The following is a 14958-nucleotide window of genomic DNA, read 5'->3' as shown; positions in this document are numbered from 1 at the left end:
ATATATACATATTTACATATTTCTTCTTCAAAGACTAATGACAAATTTATGAGGTTAATAGGCCTGTAATGGGACCATGATACTATTAATAATATGAAAATAAAAAGCCATTCATTTATACCATGTGTTCCTATATGGTGCAATATGAAATGGGATCATAGAATCTATGTACATAGATGAACCACCAAGAGTTCAGAAATTAAGCTCACTTTAAGAAAACTCATTCTGTTATTTGAAGCAGAGGTTGCAAAGTTGTGATGTATAACAAAAATATTGTGTATACAGGCTCCAAAACCAAGCATTGGCCTAAACTGGCAAAAACTGCAACTTAAACAGAAATTAAAACCAACTAGATCTTCACTGTGGTTATGCAACTTTTGGCTTTAGGGTCTGCAGGTTTTACTGAGGTAACAACCTCTTATCTCTTGCCTCTCCTCCTTGTGCCTGCCCCTACTGCCCCCAGCCTTTGACATGGCTGTCTTTGGCAATGCTTCCAAAGTTTCAAAGCAGAAGAACTTGCTAAGTAAATGGAGAGAATGAAAAATAACATTATATATGATGTATGAAAACCAACCTAAGAGTATGGACTGAGAAAGAAAGTACTAGAAGGAAAACTAAGCCACAGTCTACCCTCAAGGGAAAAAGAGAAAATAAAAGAATAGGGGGGCTGTTACTCCTAGATCTTCTTCCACATCATCTCCCGATTAGAAGAGTGTGGAACCAAAATTTCAAACTCTGGAAAGGTAATGACTGAAGGAGGAGCTAGGGAAGTGAATAAATGATAAAGAAGTACAGCAGTTGCTTTAGCTGTCAATGAGTTTCTTTGCTCTGGCATTGGCATTGTCAATACGATCTTTGTTGGTGTCAGCCTGGAAAAAAGAAAAATACACCCGCATTACTTCACAAGATAAGCTGCTCTAAGAAACATTAAATTTCATGTACTTAGAGTAACTGACACATTGAGAAAATTCAGGAAATAGTCCAAGCCACATTACAAAACTCATTTTGGGCAAGAAGTGACAGAATATCAAATTCATTTGGAAAAACCTGGGTGTATAAACATGACAAAGATATAACAGAAGAAGTTGCCAGTATTTCATGAGTTCTATAACATTTTTTTTCATAGTTTAACATGTCTGAAACTAGGATGCATCTTATAATCAATGGCATGTAGATGCAGTGAAAATATAATGCTCTTCTCTGCTATAGATCTGGACCTTGTGGGAGTCCCCTGAACTGAATCATAGAATCTCATCTGGAGCTAGCCTAGATCTCACCCAGAGACTGAAATAACCTACCCCAAGATCTGTGGAACAGATGTATCACCATCCATATCAATATGTAAGTTAAAATGATGGGTAATATGTAGCCTAAACCCACGTAACAGCATTGAAAACATCTTATGAACCATTATTTGCCTCAATGAAATCCATCATAAGTGATTCAACAGAAAGCCAAGCTGAAAAACTTACCCCAACCTTTAAAGTATACTGAGATTTTAATGAAGTAACAATAAATAAGAACAGCTTTTAGATGTGACACAACCAAACACAGAACACAATTTCAGTATATTTTATATCATATGAAGTAACAAATAGCAACCACACTTTTTTGTTACTCTTGTTTTTGTGTGTCCACCCCATGAGAACCATTCTGCAGAACTGATTTTTACCTACTGACTCATGAGATTAAGATTCAGGAACTTACTAATTTGTTATTAGTTAACAAAATAAAATTCCAAAAGCTAACTCGCTCTTTCAGGGGAAAAACAAAAAAACAAAAAGAAAAACCCCGACAGCTCACAGAAAGGTTAGAGGAGATTGTGAGCTTCATGTGTGAAATTTTAAATAAAACCACTTCGTCCCAAGGTCTTGGTTTCAAAATGAACCAGTTGAGTAAGACAGGAGGACTCGACTATTGTTTTTCAATGTGTTAGAACTCATCAAAACTGCAAGGCCTGTGAGGACAGGATCTTATCCCTATTGCTCTCCCCCAGAGCATCTAGCACAGATGTCTATTACTAAACACTATACCGGATGTCTCATTTTCCTGTGGCACTAAAAAGCTCTTACCTTTTCTGTGATCCGTTCTATTTGTCGATTTTGAGCATCAATCTCATTGCCTATGTCCAGGGCCATGTTTTTTAGATTTCCTAGGATACTGCCCACTTGAGTCAGGTTCTCTTCCATTTCATCTTCCCTGGCATCATTTGTTATACTATCACAAAAAGATAGTTAATTCAGTACTTTGGGGTGAATTAGAAATGGAGTGAGTCTGGATTTAGTTTTTATAAAAATAAGTAACCAAAATGACCTCAGCAAGTGTTGGACCCAACAGATGCAGGTTACCATTCTTGGGAAACATTCCATAGTAAAAATGGAAAGACTAATCCAAGAGAGCACAACATCTTAAAGCCATTTAAGATTAAGAAGTAACTTTAGGATAGTGGTTTTTCAAAGTGTAATTCCCAGCATAACCTGGGAACTTGTTAGACATGAAAATATGCTAATTCTCACACTCCACTCCAGATCTCCTCAATCAGAGACTGGAAGGCACCCCAGCGATCTGTGTTTTAATAAACCTCCCAGGTGATTCTGATGCATGCTTAGGTCTAAAGAACTACTGCTCTAAAATAAGGGTTGCAAAATCCTGGCCCAAAGCCAAATCTGGCCTGCCTTCTGAATTTATAAATAAGGTTTTATTTGAACACAGCCATGCTCATTTGTTTATATATTGTTTATGGCTGCTTTTACCCTACAACAGAGTTGAGCAGTTGAGTAGTTGTGACTGAGACTGTATGGCCTGTAAAGTCTGAAATATTTACTATCTGACCTTTTACAGATATCCTTATAGGGATTTGGTCGACTCCTACTCTAGATGATACATTTTAAAACACATCTTCTTATTTACAGAAGTAAAACATGATTACTTGAATAATTTGGAAAGTACTTTACAAAGAAAAGTTAATCCATCCTTGAATGTCAACAATCCCAGTCACCATTTTGTCAGAAGGCAAATATTAAAATGGAATAAGGGACTTCGCTGGTGGTCCAGTGGTTAAGCCTCCCCGCTTCCACTGCAGGAGGCACGGGTTCGATCCCTGGTCGGGGAACTAAGATCCCACACACCCCCACATGCTGTGCGGCCAAAAAAAAATTTAGAAAAATCCAAAAAAAAAAAAGGAATAAATGCTATTTCTAATTAATAAGTTGGGGTTCATGCATAATTACACCCAGTCTCCAGAGACAACCATTCATTTAGGAAAAAAATAAAAATATCGGGAAGAGCTGGCATACCGTTTAATGTATCCGCCGCTGGCTGCTCCTGTGGTTGCTTGCTGAGGCTGACCATTTGTCACTCGGCCTGGCTGCTTAGATACTACATTGCTAGGAGAGTTGTCTCCACCATCTCTCCATGTTGCCTTATAGACTTTACTAGACTCAAAGTTCTTTGTCCTATATAAGAGTCAGGAGTGTAGAGAGATACCAAAAAGCAGGAAAGGGAGAAATGACATTATTAGTGCTTGTTACCTTAGGGATGCCCTAGCACCCTTAGAATAAAAGCTACATGCAGCTAGATCTAGATTATCTACACTATGCTCCATCACAATCTGGCATTGAAAAAGATGAACTGTGTAAGCCCACTAACATTAAAAACATTTTTTTAAAGGTTAAACTACTTCCACCAAATCTTCACTGAGCAGTTAGCAAGTACCAAAATGTAATTATTTGATTTTTCAGGTTCTCCTAGCCTCTGACACTCTCCAGAAAAGAGGTTAATGGACACTAGGAAAAAAATTCCTTAGGAAAGGTGCTCTGGGATGCCTTAATGGTTCCTTGGAAGCGTCTCAGATGTTGATGAGGGATGGAAGAGAAAGAAGGCTGAGTGGGCAGTACTTAGACCTCAGTTGCTCACTTACTTAAACTGTAGTAGTTTCAGCTGATCTGTTTTTTAAAGTTAGAATTGTGCATTAAATTTTTTTAAAAAGGTTTCTTTGGGGGGTGGTGGTGATGTGATGAATTGGGAGATTGGGATTGACATATATACTCTAATATGTATAAAATGGATAACTAATAAGAACTTGCTGTATAAAAAATAAAATTTTAAAAAAGTTATTATAAAAAAATTTTTTTTAAGAAAGGTTTCTTAAGAAACAAACATTATGAAGGAAAGGCAATGAATGAGTTCTTTGGCTACAATGGTACCAGTTACAAATCCTTTGGTTTAGGACTTTTTCATTTAAGAGTTTACTGTTCCACCTTAAAAAAAAAAATGATCCTAAATCCAAGCCTCTTAAAAATAGAAGCATATGTTTAGATTAACTGACATAGCTAAAAATCAGCCAAAGCCAGAATTTTACCGTGGGATTTACTATTTGAACTGGTATAAATGGCAAGAAAAAGAACCTAGTAAAATGACTTTTAAGTGGCTGTTACAAAAAACACAAATAAAACTTTTTCTTACTGATTATTTGGCTAGGTAAAGTTTCCACTCACACAATTTTAGTTTTTGCTTTTCTATAAACAAAAACAAAGTAATATATGGCTATAACACTGGTTTCTGATTTATTCCACATGATACATTAATGAGGAAGTTTTGAAATCGCAAAAGCAAAGGAGAGATTTTAGGAAAGCAGTGGCTCCTTTCTTAATAGGATCCTGTGAGGATTCATGTTTGGCAAACCTAGAATTGGATCTTAGACCTTAATCATCAATGCCACAGAAAGGGTACTATATGTTTAATAAATCAATCTATTTAGTTATTAATAAGCCATGTTAAATCCTTCCTGGAACAAGGTGGGATACACATTATTTAGTACTACTTTTTTTTTTTTGGTTGCATCGGGTCTTAGTTGCGACACACAGGATCTTCGTTGAGGCATGCGGGAGCTTTCCTTGCAATGCGCGGGCTTCTCTCTAGTTGTGGCGTGCAGGTTTTCTCTTCTCTAGTTGTGGAGTGCAGGCTCCAGGGCACGTGGGCTCTGCAGTTGTGGCGCTCAGGTTCCAGAGTGTGTGGGCTCTGTAGTTTGCAGCACGCGGGTTCTCTAGTTGAGGTACACGAGCTCAGTAGTTGTGATGTGCACTTAATTGCCCCGTGGCATGTGGGATCTTAGTTCCCTGACCAGGGATCGAACCCGCATCCCCTGCATTGGAAGGCAGATTCTTTACCACTGGACCACCAGGGAAGTCCCTGATATACACATTATTTAAATGAATATTTATAAATAATTTCTGTTTAGTAAAAAACCCATTTACGTGTATTCTTTGTTAATAAGATGGGTCTCAGGCAAAATTCTGAAGCAGAGTAATAGCAACCAAGCAAAATAAACAACATATAAGTTTATCAGAAAGTTAACCAGAAATATTAATAGAAGTAATATAAGTGAGGCTTTTATCAGGATGTTAGACTGTAAAACAGGTCAAAGATTGAAGGCTGGAATTCTAATGTCACTAAATAATAAGACACTGTGCTTCTGAGAGTCTTAGCACAGAAGCACTGGGTTGGGACAGACTTGTGGGCTCTTGGTCTAGTAAGGGATATACACATGCTCCAACCTCCTCAACCTTAAGAAATAATATTTGAAATTCCTTCAACTTCTGAGAATTCTTCCTTCAATTAGATATAAGGGGCATAAGATGCAAATGAATTGTTTTAACATGATATTGTGAATGAGGTTCAATTAAAGCATAGTTTATAAATAAAGAATCAGACTGGTTATCAAACCCTTCTCCCTTTAAGAGGACTGGATCTTTGATGTTCTTCCAATATCAAGGGGAAAAGGTACAAAAAGCTGACTTGAATTGTCACATTTATTTTCAAATGGATTGGGGAAAAAATCTCTGCACTACTTTTTCATGCAGTTTTGACATGCTCTGCATGTTTATAAAGCAGTGATTTTTATATGCTGTTGATTTCATATCTTCATCCTTGTGATAGTTCCATGTCTCTTTCAGCATCTCTACTCCAGGTAATAATGCCTTCTGCTTGCTCAAGGTCCTGCCACATGCTGTTACCCTGGAGCTTCTCCCACTGAGTTGTAAAACCCTTAAAGACACCTGTTTTTAAGGGCATTGTCAGAGAGCTGAGTATCTAATAAAAACAATGGTTTTAATCTAATTTGTCTTCCTTCAAAGGGTCTTAAGTACTTTAAAAGGTAGTATTTCCTAAACTTGACTGAGCACCAAAGTGACCTGGATGATTCTGAATACACAGATGTGTATTTCAGGCTACACTCTGAAAATTCTACTTCAATTTTTGTCTGATGGAGCCTGGGAATCTTCTGTTATAACTATGATTTTATTTAAATTCAATAGATCATTTAGCTGCCCAACCAGGAAAAGAAACACTGTTCTAAGAGACTTCCAATCTGTTGTAGAAGGAATATTTTAGATTACTATGGTAGTACACCTTAGTATTACTATATATTGGGACACTGAGGAATTAATCTGGAGGAAGTGAACGTATACATAAGGTTTTTTTTTTTAAGCCACAAGATTTAGAGTAAATTGACTTGAATCCCAATCCTAGACCTGTCATTCAGTAGCTACAGAACCTTATGCAAATTTCCATCTCTGAGCATCTTTTCCTTATATGTAAAACTAAGATGATAACAGTACTTAATAAGTCACAGGGCTGTTGATAATAGATGTAAAATTGTTCTGTAAAGCATTAGACAATTTTTTTTTTTTTTCAGTATGCGGGCCTCTCACTGCTGTGGCCTCTTCCGTTGCGGAGCACAGGCTCCGGACGCGCAGGCTCAGCGGCCATGGCTCACGGGCCCAGCCGCTCCATGGCATGTGGGATCTTCCTGGACTGGGGCACGAACCCGTGTCCCCTGCATCGGCAGGCGGACTCTCAACCACTGCGCCACCAGGGAAGCCCAGACAAATATTTTTGTTCTTTGGTTTCAACTCAACCTGATCCTTAGTTAAAAGTTCATGTCTTTAATTGTACAGATTACCAATTGGCATGTTTATTCTTATAGCCCATTAACATTCCCTAGCTTTGAGATCTACAAGCAGCCGAATATAGTTGGAATATAGCTATATAAAAAGACATCTAGGGCTTCCCTGGTGGCGCAGTGGTTGAGAGTCTGCCTGCCGATGCAGGGGACATGGGTTCGTGCCTTGGCCCGGGAAGATCCCACATGCCGCGGAGCGGCTGGGCTCGTGAGCCAGGGCCACTGAGCCTACGCGTCCGGAGGCTGTGCTCCGCAGCGGGAGAGGCCACAACAGTGAGAGGCCCGCGTACCGCAAAAAAAAAAAAAAAAAAAAAAAAAAAAGACATCTAGGCCAGGGTTGTTTCTGGTCTACAGTAAGAAAGAAATGGTTCTGATTTGCAACAGAACTCTTCTGCATAACAAAATTAACAGCCCCTCTGGGAAGAAATTAGATTTCATAATAAAATGCTTAAGCAAATTTGTGGTAGATTTTAATGCAATTAAGAACTCCATCTAGAAAGTTAGATTTACCCCTGACTGTCAGTTTTGAAGAGTTTAATAATCTTTAACTACTACATTTTTTCAGATAAATATCACATTCAAAAATGGCATGTTTGAAATAAGAATTTGAAATATCCCTTAAGAAGCTGCTATAAATATAGAAAACAAGTATCAGGATATGAACACAGTAACTTTAACAATTTCTTTTTTGAGTTTTGGTTGTCAACATTAGTACTAACTGAATAAAATAGCAAAAAGAAAGCCCAAGCTGGGGGGCGGAGGGCAGGGAGAGAGGTGATCAGGTTATAGGAAAGAAGAAAAAGAAGGGCAAGAAACAAAGGGTAGAAATCAAACAATTTTCTAACATTTAACCATGGTATTCATAGTCCCCATAAAGATCCAAAATTTAGGAGTCAAACATTATAATAAACAGTAGGCTGACTAGAGGGTTAACTTCCATAAAAAAATTAAGATTAGTTAGCTCTGCATTAGTTCAGTACGAAACCACAGCAAGCTAACACATGACATAATAGGTATTATGGAACAGATGATAATATATACAAAGAGGGTAAACCCTCATTTAAAAAAAGGAGATAACTAGATATGGCAACATTTTAAATTTATATCCCACCTTGTTCCAAATGGCATTTAAGATGACTTACATTGGCAGTTAATTCCTCAATTTGGTAGTGGCCTAAATCATGGGGAATCCAAAATCATTAGAAGCAATACTTCAAGAGAGGAAATACTGATTCTGGAACCAGAAAGGAGTAGGAAAACTTAACAGAAGAAAGGAAGCTGAAATCAAAGTCTATGTATTTAGCCTGAATTCCCTTGCCTTTGATCAGAACTAGAATGCAGCAATTCTCTACAAAGATCAACCTATTTAAAACTTCTTAGGAAACTTTAGGGGTGTTTTTACTTTTATAATCTTAAGTGTTTTTTAGCAAAAACTTAGTATCAGAGCCATTAGTCAAAGGGTGGTATTATAAATTAAGATCCTTTCGTCAATCCATCTTCTGGCAGACAGCACTCATCAAGAACAAATTCACTTTACATTACACACCACAGCACAGCTTTTAAGAGTCTCTACCATTCACAAAATCCATGCACATGCACAGAAAAGCCATTTGAAGCATCACCTTTAGATAGCAGGTTAACAGCCCAAATTGCGCCACAAGACTGCATCTTAAAGTTCCCTTTGATCAGTTACTGAGCTCAGCTTCTGATGTTAAATCTTCATTTTTAGTAAGCATATTAGAAAGGAAGAGATTAGGTGAGAGAATGAAATGCAGAAAACAGTGAATGCCAATCAAACAGAACAGAAACAGGTTTAGTTTTCAAAGCATAATGCATTTAAATTCCTGCCTGGTTTCATAGAAACAACCAACATCTGAGAATCTAGATAAAAAGAAAAACATGAAAACTATTTAAACCAGAGCATACTTCGTTTTTCCTAAGAAAGTCTGAATGATGATATTCTGTCCTAAAATTATGAAAATTAACATGAAGAGAAGGCAAATACTTTGTATCTCGAGTGAGTAGGATGGAGGAAGCACTCAAATGTTGACTAAAATACAGTAATTCAATATTTATTTTAACTAGTCAGAGTTGAATATTTACATTTTAATATGACATAAGATTCAATAGTATAAAACCTGTAGTACCAATTTTCAACTTCTCTAGTAAGTGGTCCAGAAATACCAACCTATCTTCAAACTATGTGCCAATATGTTTGACATTTTAAGCACAGAATGAAGAGAGGCAGGTTAAGACAGAGGAATACTTTGTCTGACAATGGTTAAAGTGGGACATCAGGCAGTTTACTATTCTGAGACTTCCCATTTTAAACCTGCCTCTTTTTAAACTCGTTAATTAGAATTACAACTTATCAAAGTTACTGACAAAGGGACTTCCCTTGAGGTCCAGTGGTTAGGACTCGGGTGCTTTCACTGCCAGGGGCCTGGGTTTGATCTCTGGTAGGGAACTAAGATCCCGCAAGCAGTGTGACGCGGCCAAAACAACAAAACAAAACAAAACAAAAAAACCCCAAACTTACTGACAAAGATATAGGATTTTTAATAAGGATCTGTTCTATTTTGCTTTTAGGATTCAAATAGTAGCAAGCTAAAAGAATGACATTTATTCACAATTTTAAAGTTTAATCCTGGTAGTCTGTTTTCAAATTCTAGTAGTCCTTTAAAAAGAATTAGCTAAAATTAAAATTCGCTTCTAATATAGGGTTCTGTTAAGTGAAGCTATTTCCATGTCTTATTAGAAAAAGATCTGCTGATATGGCTTTAATGAATACTACTAAAAAAAGAAATCTCAAAGAACAAATCTACTCAAGACATTTTCTATATAGTAATGCATCTAACAAAAGCAACAACAAAAAGGTTCATTCTTTTCTTGCCAGTCAAGCAATGTAGCATACAGTTAAAAACTAGGGCTCTGCCTGGTTTTGAATCTCAGCTCTTCCACTTGTTAGTGTAGCCTCCTTATGCCTCTGTTTCCCCATATGTAAAATGGTGATAATAAGAGGAACTATCTCATATTAAGGGTATTGTAAGGATTAAATTTAAAGTGCTCAGGATAGTAAGAGCCTAAATTAATACACAGGCTCACAACTCTCATGCAAACCTTTGGATGTGAGACATTTTGAGCAGTACCACACAATCACATACATCAATATTTCTGCAGTGAAACAGAGTAACATTTATGCTAAGTGTAATAAAGACTATTAAATAGCTTCAGTTCAGGTTACATCTCGTAGCCTAATTAATAAGTTGTGGCACTACATTCCGAAAAAAACAAACGTTTGGCTCTCAGAGTTTTTTAGATTTCTAAATGGCAGATAGGAGACTGTGGACCTGAGTTGTTATTACTAGTACCAGAATTAGTACTAGCTTTATACAGAAGACTAAGATACCGTCTCTGCCTTTAAGAAGCTCATGTTATGGCTATTTATATGATAAGCCTAACTGAAACACAGATTAGCAGATTAAGCTTAGAAAGATCACGCCCCTGGCAGGAGTGAAAATAGATAAAGCTGAGGACAAGAGATACCATAGAGGGCAAGGACTCAATGGTGTAAAGGAGAGATGGATGGAAGGGAGGCAATTAAAATCGGAATATTTAAAGTGAAACACTACTCTCTCCTCTTCAGAGAACAAGTGTTCTGTTATAGGAGCCCCTTGATTCCAACTGTTAAGAAGTGCTTTCTTCTCTTGACCCACTAGGAAAGGGCTCTGCTGAGGTTAGAGGCTGACGACAGACTGCTTCAGGACCATACTCTACCTTCTCTCTCAGACTGTCCAAGAAAATCCTGCCTATGCTTGTCTGAGTACACAAAGAAAAATAAAATTAATACTTATGTAGCTCCATTTCCCACTTTTTATGATATCAGACCACCTTATTCCCTGCTCTTCCTACTCATCAGAGATAATTTGCTCTAGGTTCTAGGGAGGACTTCCTCTTCCTTGCTCTTCTCTTAATATGTATCTCAATGAAGTTCATTTACTTTTTCCCCTGAACTCTTCCAAGAGGGTACATAGAACACAGGAGAAAAGTGCAAGTAAGTTTGCAAAACATAGTTAAAAAAAGAGTTTAGATTTAAAAAAATCTGTGCATTTCAAACTTGTTTGCTGAAAGTAATCTGCTAAACCCTGATTCGCAGGTCATAGTTATTAAAATATGCACTTTTGGAGAGTCAACCAAGGTCTAAACAGGTCAACAGACTTGTCTTTCTTAGCTTCTTATGCCCAAAACAAACACTAAAGTTGACCAACAAGTAATTTAACTCTATTTTCTCCAGTAGAAATGGCACAGAGAATGCTGTCACATGAAACACTTATCTGAAAGCATGACAGAGCAAAACCTCCTCCATTCCTAACTCCTTTGAGGAGTAAACAAATGCTGAGAGTCTGTAAACCTTCGTATCTCATTTTTGGTTTACCACACCAGCTGAGACAACTGGATGGAAGCAGTAATGCTTACAAAGCTCTTTAAAAATGAATACTCTCAGCAGAAAGGATAGTCACTCAATCTCCAGACAACGTCATTTCAGCCAAAGGTAAAGTTCAAAGTTGCTTTGTTAATGACTCCTCATCTTTGTCTGAATACATGTACTTTTGTCAACACCATGGAGTTTGTATTATCCAAGATTAAGTAGAGAATTTAAATGTTAATAATAAAGTCACTAAAAAGAATGAATTCCTTTCTGTCAAGTATAATCTCATATACTACACACAAATAATTTGAAGACTTTTCATCTCCTAGTTTACTAGAGGCCTCAAATCTTCAGAGTCTTCTTTAATGTTTCCTTCTTCATGTTTGATATATAATCAGTTGATTTAACGTGAATTTTTTTGACTTACATTTTTCTCTCTAATCTTGATGATAAAGTTATACCCCACAGGCCTAGTTTACAAAAGGTTCCTAACTAGTTTCTTGGTGTGCAGTTATATACTCCAATCAATCAACCCCTTAGGCTGGCATTCAAAGTTCCTCTATTGCCTACTTATGTATTATTTTCCACTTCTCATCTATGTGAATCATGTAGTACAGTTAAGTCAAGCTCCTCTGTAATCTTTATTTAAATTAAATCTTCTACAGGAAATGTCTTCCCACTTCTTTCATGTCCATCCAGATCTTTCTAGTCATTCAGAGCCCATCTCAAGTCCTATCTCTCCTATAAGATGGTCTCCAAACCAACCTTTATCAGTTCTATACCTTTAGCCTCAGTTGGTATCACATGATCTAGCCCTAGATTTATATAGTTCTTACTTTTTGCTATTCTCTCTCATATAGCCAACCACCTGGTAAGTCTTTTGAAGCCAGGATCCAAGTCCTTTATTCCCTTGACCATCCCTCATGTGCCTACCACAGAACATATATTTTGTTAATTCTCCTTATTTGAAGGGAAAAGACACTAATTCTATCCTGCTCTGTATTACCCAGATGTATATTTCCTAACCTTTTCTTGTATTATTAAAAAATGAAATTGGGACTTGATCGAAAGATTGATCAAATTTAAGCGATGGTTTGCAGTGAACATGCCCATTTATACAAAAAGTTTGATCTGACTGAAGGAGAAACAGCTTCACTTGATCTAACAAAGTTCCTTATTTAGGCCCTGTCATACTTATTGGGAGGTGGGGAGGGGTGTGCTCTCACTTTAGATTTATTTGAAAAAGGTCTTGATTTATCAACTCACCTATTACAGGGGCATACACAAAGGCCACAGCACTTGTTTAGTTCTGTTAAAGTCTTCTCTGCTTCTCTCATGTCTTTGTTTATTTGGTCCATGCCTTCTTCTACGCGTTTTAGTTGTTCTAAGAATAAGTTGTGGAAGTTACATTTTGTGTTACATTCACGGTGCCAACCAGAAAACGCCATTATGATGGAACAGCAAAAACTTTAACCTTGAATCCACCAATAACCCATCACAGTGACTGTATCAGGGCCAGATGGTATTACAGACTGTCCAGAATGAAAATAGTCTTTCACATACTGATCCTGGGGCACCTGGCCTCTGACTGTGGAAAGATTTGTTCTAAAGAAATTTGTATAATAGGAGCATGTGAGGATTGGTTTAGACATCACTTCTGCAACCAAATTAAGTGTACTGTGACTAGACCAGATCCCCCACATTTCTATTATTGGATAGGCTCAAAACCTGAAGGCTGTCATAAGATTAATAAAAACTAGACCAGATTGCTCAGGGCCAAATCAAACAGAATGTTTCCAAGCCTGCCTGAATCTGACCTATTTAAGGACTTAACTTGATTTCTGAAAATGGTGCAAAAATATCATAATGTCTAGTTCATGTACGACCAATACACACAATAAGCCCTGCTAAATAATAAATACTTGGTATACAATGGGGTATTGTGGCCCCCACCTCAAATAGGCAACAAACATGATATAATTCAAATCAGCAGAAAAGAAGTAAAATGTCACTCTTATCTTACAAAGGGAAGGTACTCCCAAAGGCTTAATTAATTTTATACACGGCTGATTTGAAAAGGCTTTCTGGCATCCTAAATCAAATCAAGAATTTCTGCCAATGACTGCAACTCACCCCCTTGTTCATCCAGCGTAGTGATAGTCTTGATTCCTGCATCCTGAGACTAAAAGAAGGGAAAAACGCTGAGAGCACAGCAAAATAAAAACAAAACAGAAACAGAACCTACAAAGTCTGAAAAACAGCAAGAGAGAATCATTAGAAACTTAAGTTTCTCAGAGGACTAGAGCTACAGAGGAAACTAATCTCCCCAAACCAACACACTTTAACATATTAACCCCCCAAAATAAGTCGCAGACTCATGGTGAATTGTCTTCCTTGTCATATTCCAATACTATCAATTAGAAAAACAAAAAGGCCCATTACTGCATGGTTTGACAATTTCAGCAATTGCTGGTTTCAAATAATAAAGCTTATTGATACAATACCCTTCTGATTCTTAACAGTAATTCCAGCCTGTGCTATCAGAATCCCTTCTATACAGTTACTATACTTAACTTGATGATTAAACACCTTCTTACCTCAATGGCTAAACCCAGGATTCTCCTTGTACTTTCCAGAGACTAGGAAAAAACACAGAGTTTCAGCATTCTACAACAATTCCCCTACCCACCCCCGCCCAAAATCTGAACACAGGCCATATTCATAATGCTACTCTATTTTTAAAGATTGCCAGCCCACCCACCTCTCCCTTTAAAACAAAAAAAGAAAGCTTATTACTATAATTTTGGTTACTTTCTTCCTAACAGATGGTCCTTAAGAGAAAATTTGGAAGGTGAAGTTAATGGGATTTATAAAAAATTTAATGTAAGCAGAAATCTAGGTATATTACACAGATATTAGAAAATTCTGTTAAAATTAAATGTCAGAATTCCTCAAATCTAGAATATCTTTGTTGTAAGTAACTGTTCAGTAATGACTAAAAAAAAAACAAAAAAAACATACAAATTGTTTTCACTTATTTAGCTTTTTGATGAGTTGAAAAAATAAGGAGCTAGTAATGGCGCTCTAGAGCAAATGCATTCTTTGATATAAAGAGACTAGGAAGAAGCCAAAATGGTCTTCTAAGAAGGTCCTCTCATCCTTCCACTGTGAAAACTGAAAGAGAATTATTACTTATTCCAAGTAAAACCTTTACCTCATCAGTAACCTGGTTAGCCCTCAGCTGAATTTCTTCTGCTGACAGATTATCCATGACGAATTAAAACTTGATAGGTGGAGAAACTGAAATGTGGATATTCTGTAAGAATAAGGACACAAAAAACAAGTTTGTTTGAGCAAAGAGTGTATATTTATGGAATTTAGGATACTTGGAAAACACAGTAAAATAGCCTATCTTTATCCTTATCTATTTATCTGTCTGTCTATCTATCTACCTATCTATCTATATTTCAGGTGAAGAAATTAAGGCTGAGAGATGGTAAGTAAATGCTTAAATGCTAGTTATTACCAGAGGTGAAACTAAAACTCAGGTTTCAGGACTTCCAGTGAA

The 14958-nt window shown here is 36.9% G+C and overlaps 1 protein-coding gene across 2 annotated transcripts in view; it reads right to left on the bottom strand.

Moving 5' to 3' along the window:
* Positions 1 to 191: 191 nt before the first annotated feature.
* SNAP23 (synaptosome associated protein 23) overlaps positions 192 to 14958 on the bottom strand; it is a 34904-nt gene continuing 20137 nt past the window's right edge. For both annotated transcript variants that reach the window (XM_060005088.1, XM_060005087.1), the window contains 7 exons: positions 14605 to 14706; positions 13988 to 14029; positions 13524 to 13572; positions 12657 to 12774; positions 3297 to 3455; positions 2073 to 2217; positions 192 to 869 (listed from right to left, as the gene is read on the bottom strand). In XM_060005088.1, coding sequence (XP_059861071.1) covers positions 804 to 869; positions 2073 to 2217; positions 3297 to 3455; positions 12657 to 12774; positions 13524 to 13572; positions 13988 to 14029; positions 14605 to 14661 — 636 coding nt within the window. In that variant the 5' untranslated portion in view covers positions 14662 to 14706 and the 3' untranslated portion in view covers positions 192 to 803. The remainder of the gene's footprint in view (positions 870 to 2072; positions 2218 to 3296; positions 3456 to 12656; positions 12775 to 13523; positions 13573 to 13987; positions 14030 to 14604; positions 14707 to 14958) is intronic.

This window comes from Delphinus delphis, chromosome 2 (assembly GCF_949987515.2).
Source record: "Delphinus delphis chromosome 2, mDelDel1.2, whole genome shotgun sequence".
Classification (NCBI taxonomy): Eukaryota; Metazoa; Chordata; class Mammalia; order Artiodactyla; family Delphinidae; genus Delphinus; species Delphinus delphis.
This window is presented reverse-complemented; position numbering and strand designations above follow the sequence as displayed.